The 8,653-nt window shown below is 48.5% G+C and overlaps 1 protein-coding gene across 2 annotated transcripts in view; it reads right to left on the bottom strand.

Moving 5' to 3' along the window:
• Positions 1 to 388: 388 nt before the first annotated feature.
• LOC133409026 (protein FAM107B-like) overlaps positions 389 to 8,653 on the bottom strand; it is an 8,851-nt gene continuing 586 nt past the window's right edge. Inside the window, exons 2-6 of one of the 2 annotated variants that reach the window (XM_061688506.1) lie at positions 6,704 to 6,761; positions 2,604 to 2,796; positions 2,226 to 2,388; positions 990 to 1,116; positions 389 to 896 (exon numbers count right to left, since the gene is read on the bottom strand). In XM_061688506.1, the coding sequence (XP_061544490.1) occupies positions 1,000 to 1,116; positions 2,226 to 2,388; positions 2,604 to 2,796; positions 6,704 to 6,761 (531 nt within the window). In that variant the 3' untranslated portion in view covers positions 389 to 896; positions 990 to 999. The other variant, XM_061688507.1, reaches the window with a different exon arrangement.

The following is an 8,653-nucleotide window of genomic DNA, read 5'->3' as shown; positions in this document are numbered from 1 at the left end:
ACAATTTAATTTGGATGATATTCGAAAATCAATAGTAACTTCCGGTTACACACATTCAAGCGCTTGACGATCAGAGAGAGCGAGGGAGAAGGTGAAACACTGACATCTAGCGGTCATGACATTCTAATTACATCGTTGGAAGAAATGTCATGAGAAGTCTTGTTTCCTTTTACAGAATTTTAAATATGTTAAGTATGTTTTGAGCATTTTTTTAATATGTTTGGAATATGTGTTTAGTATTTTTAAATATGTTCTGGATACGTTTTGAATGTTTTGTTTTAAATATGCTTTAAATGTGTATTGAAAATGGTATAGCATATACACACATATATAGATGTGTGTGTGTGTGCGCGCGTTATGTAAACGTTGAAATGAAGCTTGACAATGGTGTGATTAGCCTTTTAATCATCAGACATGATTGTGATCTGTTGACATTTACTTTTACTTAATGGAGATAAAATGAGGTTTTTCGGATTAAGATGCTAACGAAGCAGGCGTGATGACATCACGATGACTCGTTCTTCCTGGCGGTTGCGTCCTCAATATTAGAATTGTTGGTTTCTATTTCTCCACGATCGACGACGCCTGTCGCTATCTCAACTTTTTCACGGATTCAGAATTCAGTGATCCGTATCTCCTAGTCCGTCATTGCAGTTTTTCGAAATGGAACGATTCCCATTTGAACATGAAAGTTGGTCTCGTCGACTCGAAATTGCCCGCAGTTGTGAAGGCGACCTCGAAAGCTCGTTCGCGTCGATGCGGTCTTCCCTGGCGACCGCTCAGTCCGCCGGTCGTCACGACGGCGAAGCGTGAACGTCGCGCTGTCCTTCCGCGAGTCCTCCGGCAGGCGGCGCCCCCCGCCCGCTTCCGCGTCCTTTCCACGCTTCGTCTTCTCTCTGGTCAGAAAAACAACAACAAGAAAAAGTGCCCCGCCTGCTTGAACGTCCACAACATCCGAAGGCAGACGCCACGAGCGATCCCGCCCTCACGTCGTCTACGTCAGACTTGCTTCTCGCCTTTGCCGGCGCGCGACGTCCTCCTGAGGTTCTCTTTGACTTTGACGAATTCGGGAGCCGTCGGGTTGTCGCGCTCGTCCTTCCGCTGCTCCGCTTCCATCTGGAAGCACAAAAACGTCCGCAGGCCTCGCTGCACTTTCAGCTTTTTCTTTTTCTTTTCCTTCTTTTACTGCATCGTTTCATCGTTTCTTGTCATGAGTATGAAAGGCTTTCATTCATTCGCACAGCGCACAGGTCGGAAACCTCCACAATGACCAGAAAATGCTAAAGTTCAGGATCACGTTCGAAGGTGATCACTTTCACATTTGAACGTGACAAGTTAGCAGCTTCAAACGGAGCAAGTCCTTCCGGGGGCGGGCCCAAACGGAGCAAGTCCTTCCGGTTCGGGTCACTGACGCAACCCTTTCAAGCGTTGTACGCGTCTTCCTTTTCAATCTTAAATCTTTTGAAACACTTGGCCTTATTTACTTTTCTTCCAGTATTGTAGAAGAGCAGCATAGTTACGGAGCGAGTGACTTTATTTCTTGACGCACACGTGCCGGGTTCCCCCAGTGACCTCAACCGTAAGGAATTGCTTCGTTTTGATTTGTCGAGTGCAAAGGTGAAGCTTGTCACCTCGCAGCTTGATAACTTATAGCGTTTTAACGTGAAATGTAGCCCATTAAACATGCACTTTATCATGTAACATTATACTGAACGTAGCATGTTAAAACGTGAACTGAAAATGTTTTCGGGTGTTGCAGCAAAAACGCTTCCGTGGAAATCAACCTCAAAAATGCCATTTTGCTATTTTCTCAGGAGCACCGAAGTGTCTTCGCCTGCTGATAATTTTAGTCCGAGTTCGCCTTCTTCCACTTGTTGAATTGAAATTGTTGTCCGCGGCCAGCAGAGGGAGCTCTCAGATTAATTTGCTCCATTGGATGAGGAAAGTCGTACAAGACACTTTTGGAAACGGACATTATGACATGAAATGACTTCCGTGTCCAAAAGTGGACACATGACGTCATGTGGTCGAAAATTAACATTTTCAAGTCTTTTGTCGAGAATGAAAGCCATTTTGTCCCAAATTGTTTGATTGAATGCAGTGGAAAAGAAGGGAATTGCAAAACGTGCTTTTCAGAAGGTTTTTGCGATTTGATAGAAACAGGATTCAGCACAGGAAGTGGTGCTTGTTGTTTGTTTGTTTGTTTTTTAAATCTCCTGCGGTACCTCTTCCAGCGCTTGAAGTCTCTTCCTGAGTTCCGCTTCCAGAGGCGAAATCTTCCTGCGTGCGTCCGCTTCCTGTTTTCTTTCCTTTATCAGCTGATCTCGCCGCCGACACTCCAGAACGCGCTCGAGTTCCGGCTTGCTGCTCTCCATGCGCATGCCGCTTCTACACACACACGCGCACACACAGTCAACAAAATCTTGTTGTTGTTGTAACGCGCGTGAGCAGAGGGCACAAAACTCTTCAACACTCGCGGTATTCATAGATCACGTCACGTCAACTCAAATGCGAGCCAAGGTCGATCGATCGAGAGACGTCGATTGTTAGATCGAGAAATAGACCGATAGACGGCTAAATCCGTATTTGTCGTTTTTTGGTACCGTTTACAGCTGGTCATAAGTTCTCTGTGGAGCTCCTGGTGACTTCTGGAACCTTTGACGGGATTGAGCAACTTTCTGGGTTCGATGAGGTCATCGCGGTCGCGATGACGTCGGTCGTGACGGCGGTCACGGCGGTCCGTCAGGTAGTCGGGCGAAGGTGGCGCCGGGTCGCAAGCGTGCGCCGAAGATGAAGCTGCGCGGCGAACGACGACACCGGAATCAGCATCACATCACATCATCATCGACACCCTCATCACATCTCCGTCTTGCTGCGCCGGTGTGGGAACAGCGCCCCCCGGTGGCAGCGGCATACGCTGCGGCATCCGCGTTAGCGTCGTCGAGCGCAAACAAATCGTCGGTCGGCAAGAATGCGCATTTGTCCGTACGCGGTCTGACACCGCGCGACGACCAGTCGCTTGCTGTCGGGATTGATTTTGTCGTTCGGCGGCCCGAGACAAAAAGCGGTGGCGCCTCCTCCAGGTTTGGAATCTTACAGTTGGAGTTTGCAGTTATTGAATAAACTAACGGGCCCGAGGATGATCAACCTTGAGAGACAGAGGGCGTATTGGCACCCCCCCGCGGCCTTGCGCTGACTGGTTAGCTTGGGCTTCAGGAGCTTTGCCTCATTTAATTTTAATGTTCATTCATTCATTAATCTATATGTAATCTAATTTAATATTTTGAATTTTATTGTGCGGCTGGTGAGAGCGTCTTCTGTGTGGAGTTTGCATGTCCTCCCCGTTCCCGCGTGGCTTTTCTCCGGGCACTCCGGTTTCCTCCCACATCCCCAAAACCTTGCATGCTAGGTTGATCGAAGACTCTAAATTGCCCGTAGGTGTGAATGTGAGTGCGAATGCGTGTTTGTTTCTGTGTGTCCTGCGATTGGCCGCCAACCGGTTCGGGACGTACCCGCCTCCTGCTCGAAGATAGCTGGGATGGGCTCCGGCACGCCCGCGACCCACGTGAGGATGGAGCGGTACAGAAAATTGATGGACGGTTGATTTTTATTGTGCACGCACAGTAAGACGACGGAAAAGTCCGTTGCACGGGAAGGGAGGGGCGATAGGCCGCACCCCCCCCCCCGCGTTCCCGGTGTTTGCTGTCGCGCCTGCAGGGGGCGCACAAAGCAGCAGTTGAGAGCTGTGGAGACAAAGGAGGAGACTAGAGGTCATGTGAGCTGTCTTCAGTCTTATTCCGCCAGATCCCGTTTCCTCACACACGCTTTCTTGTATGAAAGCAGACACCGCCTGCACCCGCATTCATCGTTCCCAAAATTGACACTTTGAGGAACGTGACCGTGTGCGCGCACGTGGGCTAATGTCGACCACACAAACTCGACCCTTCACCTTCACCGACTTTCTCATTTTTACATTCTCGACTGCATATTTTTTACGTGCCCATCGATCCAAAAAAAAATCGAATTTGTGTGACTGATTAAGCAACATAAGACTTCATTTCTTCAAAAAAAAACCACAATCACACACACACACTTACATATCATAACAGAAACAAACACATTCCAACACACACATTATAACACAAACACATTGCAACACATGTACATTAAAACGCAGACACATGATGACACACACACTGCAATACATTCAAATTACACAGACACACACATTACGAAACAAAAACATTATAAAACAAACCGACAGTATTCCACAAACGTACTCTCGTTCCGTTCAAGCGCGGTACGTACGGATGTGCGTACCCGCCGCTAGCTGGCAGGTTGTTGGCGGCTCTCACTCAACGAGCGATCAAGCGCGGACTCGCGCGGCCTCGCGCTTCTCAGTTCATCCGAGGATTCAAAGGTTTCGGACGCTACAAATCTCGAACAACATTTGCCAAAATTGACGAACGACCGTCAAAAACATGAAAGGCGACCAAAATCTTTTTTAAATCCTGACCATAATCCCATTTTTTTTTTTTTTTTTTATTCTGCAAAATGTGATGTGACGTGGTTGGAATATCCATCCATCCATCCATCCATCCATTTTCTGTAGCGCTTCTCACGCGGGTCGCGGGCGTGCCGGCACCTACCCAGCTATCTACGGGGGCGGGGTACACCCTGAACCGGTCGCCGACCAATCGCAGGGCACTCACATTCCCGCCTACGGGCACTTCAGAGTCTTCAATCAACCTCGCACGGATGTTTTTGGGATGTGGGAGGAAAGCGGCGTGCCCGGAGAAAAGCCACGCAGGCGCGGGGGGAGAACGTGCCAACTCCACACGGGAAGCCGGATTTGAACCTGCAACCTCACAACTGCGAGGCAGATGTGCAAACCGGTGCCGCTGGTTGGAAAATGTGTGACATATTTTCTGTTGCTTCCAACGCTAACTTCATGAATTTTACTACAAGACTACAGATGCCAGTTTTTACTGTGCTATATTTATTCCTTGCTAACTTATGCCGTCGTGTTTGTTCATTCTCAGCTCCTAATTAGTTTTTTCTATGCATGTTTTGAGTGCCATGTCTCGAATTTTAACTTTGGAATTAATTGTCAGCTTCTGTTATTAGCAAGCGTTCCGAAGGTAGCGAGCTTTTGAGAATAGGATAAGGGAAGTTGTGAGAGTTTCGGAGCCATCCCTCGGAAGAATACAAGTCCACGCGATGTCTGAGATGCATCAAACAGACGGCCCTTTTCAGGGAAACGGGGGCGTGGTTTACGCAGATCGCAGTTCAGCGGGCACGAGATTGTCATTTAGAAGGAATTGGGATTCACTAACAAGAAAACCGGCCAGTACGCACGTCACGAATCTGACGGCGGTTTTGCACATACGCTCGAAGAACATTCGTACGCATTTGCGAACGAAGCCCATTGTTTTGATTTGTTCACGCGCTTCCCAGAATGCGAACGGCTTGCGAGAAATGCCGCTGACCAAATAGAAATGGGCTCCGCGACAGTAAAAAAACGGATGCGTCCTTTCTGTCTTATTGAGCTGTCTGCTTATCCGTGACAACCTGAGCTAAAACAAGCAAAGATGAAATAAGGGAAGATAATCCGAGCTAAAGTAAATAAGCATCAAGCAGCATTGAATCACAGGCGTGAAGCACCGCGACTCTAAAATTTGGAATGGAATTCAGCTTCTTGAACGACTCCATGAGGATTTTGATCATTATGGGACCGCTAGCGCTAACAGTACTCGTGAAGCGAGACGCCCATAATACTATCCGAACAGTTTATCATGTATTTCTTCTTCTTCATTATTCTGTCGACACTCCCCCAACAAATACAGCCCGCACCCTCAACAAATCCGCATAAATGAGGTATCAAAAGGTCAGAACTATTTTCTGAAGAATTCTGTGTTAGCGTAGTGACGCACTTCCCCAAAAACTACGAATATAACTCCCATTGCAAATGAATGGGCCGCAGAAAAAGTCAGCAGGCCCATTCAAAATCTTGTTCTAGTTATTATCATCATCATAATTCTGATTATGATGATTGTCGTCGTGATGAATTTCTTCACCTATTTCTAACATCATGTCCACTTATCTTGGTTGCTCGTTCCTGCTCTTCTTCTTTGTGGCGTCGGATTTGATTTGCCGTCTTACCAGAATGCGATTTTCTCTCGTCCGTCCCTCCGTCCATGTCTTTGCGTCGCCCTCGCGAGTTGGGCTCCCGATCATCGGTTTTCCTCCCCACTGAGGCAGCGAGCCAGTGCGAAGTGGCGCTCACATGATCCCGGTCAACTTCCTCCTCCCTTTTTTTCTCTCTCTCTCTCGGCTTTCCCACGCCGCCTTCAGGCGCGTCCGTTGTAATGTCTGTAAAGTGGGCGTGGCCGCCTCCCCGAGTCAGGTGAGCGTCACGCCCGCCGCGGGAGGCTAACGCTACGCTAGATGGTCAAAAGTGACCGAGCCGCCGTCTACTTCCTGTCTAGCGAGAGCGTCAAAATAAAAGTTTGCATCATAGCAAACGTGTCTTCAAGGCTAATGCTAGCATGCTAACTCACTGACACTCAGTCATGCACACACACGCACACGCGTTTGCATGCATGCACACACAAGCGCATGCACGCACAAACACTCATACACACGCAGACACACACACGTGCACGCCGACATACATTCGCGTACGTGCGTGGTGTTCCCTGACCTCTGAGTGACCCGGTTCCGTCGGTGTCTCCCGGCTCCTGAGCGATGTCGTACGCCCTCTGCAGGACAAACACAGAACAGCACCGCGGGTCAGGCCACGCCCAGCTGGCCGCCGTCGGCTCGGCTTCGCCAGCGTTCATTGTGCTCCTTTTTCCAAGGTGACTTTGTTGAATGTCAGGATTTCTCACTTCTTTCTTTCTGTCACACACACACGCACGCACGCACACAGCTCTGGGGGTCCATGTATGGGGGAGGTGTGTGTGAATGGGTTTGTTGTTGGTTGCTAGGAGACGCTTCATCAGGCAAACGCAAAGCGACGACGACAACAAGGCCCCCACTGTCTGACTGAGCCCCCTGGAAGACCCCCAAAACACCCCTCTGGTGCTCCAAATTCCAGAAGGAATTGCTCTTCCTCTTCGTCAAACTTTCAACACAAAAAGCTAAACAATGACGATTCAGTGAAGTCATTAGTCATTATTATTATTGAGTGAAGAAATCAATTGGTAAGATGATTTGGGTTTAAGTGGAAGAGGACCTCTGCTGGGTATGCGGAGAATGACACCATGCACAATCCAAAATAAAGTCACTTTGCTCTTTACGCGTTACTAATTCGTGCACTTTTGAATGTTTGAAGTTATCAACTTACGATATGAATTCCTTCATTTAAATGATGAACGTATGATCGGAGAGTATAAATACGCACGCGCGCGTTTGTATTTTTAGCTGGAGGATTTTCTGTGAAGAAGCTAATTCGTCTTTAATCTGATTTCTTTGTCACTCAAGCTGCTTCTTCCTCTCGCTCTACGTGCGTGCGTGTTTTGTGTGCGCGTTTACATAATGCTGCGACTGCGTGTCACTCACGTAGGACTTGATCCACTCGTGACGTCAGCACAACTTTGTTTGCCTTTGCTTTATTTTGGTTTTCCAACTACTGTGACGACAGACGCATTTCTTCCAGCGGACCGCGAAGGCAGCACGTGGCGGGGCTAAAACCAAATCAATCGCGCGTTTGCGCGAGCGGGAAAACTGGACCGTGACGACCGGAGCCGCCCGACACGCCCGCGCCCCTCAAGTCGAACAACGTTCAAGGACTGACGAACATTCCACAACAACAACAAACCAAACCAAAAAAAACATGGTGCCCGTGGAGAAAGACGAACATCGAGAAAAACGAACGACGTACGTCTCGACGTTCCTCTCGATTGTCAAGTGTGTCACGCGAGCTCCCTCTAGTGGTATGCAAAAGAATCCCTGAATGAAATGTTCCAAATTGGGCAAAATGCCGATGGTGGAGCGGTGGACTCGCCAGACTTTGGTGCGGGCAGCGTGGGTTCAGTTCCCGCTGAGCGACGGCGCGAATGTGAGTGCGAACGGTCGTCCGTGTCTCGATGCGCCCTGCGACCGGTTCGGGGCGTCGTCCGCCTTTCAGCTGCGATAGGCTCCCGCGACCCCAACCCCGCGGGAGAAGCGGTGTCGGTGATTCCGGCGCCTTCAACATTTTTTCAAATGCAGTCCAGAACCTTTGTTCAGCACACTTCGGAAGAACAATACATTTAATCTTGAAGAAGTGTTTTTTGAATTGAACCTTCCGTTGCAATGCATTTGAAATGAATCCTGATTGAAGTGTTTTTTATTTTGCGATATAGAAGTGCCATGTTCATGTTTTCAACGTGTTCGCAATGTTACGATCTGGTCAAATTTCGAACCTTTAGGAATTCAAGTTTGATGCGACAGGTTTGACAAGCCCCGATGAAGACGAGCACGAAGACGAACATCAAGTGAAACCTCTCGACCTGGACGCGCTTCGAGCGCTGCCGGTGATGCGTGGGCTCCATCTAGTGGTACGCAAAAGAATCGCTCAATGAAATGTTCCGACAGCGGCTTCACCTTTGTTTTTTAATCCCGTACGGTCAATTTGTTGTATTTAACTTTGGAGTACAGTTTATTTGCA

The sequence above is a fragment of the Phycodurus eques genome, chromosome 10, assembly GCF_024500275.1.
Source record: "Phycodurus eques isolate BA_2022a chromosome 10, UOR_Pequ_1.1, whole genome shotgun sequence".
NCBI classification, from domain to species: Eukaryota; Metazoa; Chordata; class Actinopteri; order Syngnathiformes; family Syngnathidae; genus Phycodurus; species Phycodurus eques.
The sequence above is the reverse complement of the archived record's forward strand: the minus strand, read 5'-3'. Positions and strand labels throughout refer to the sequence as shown.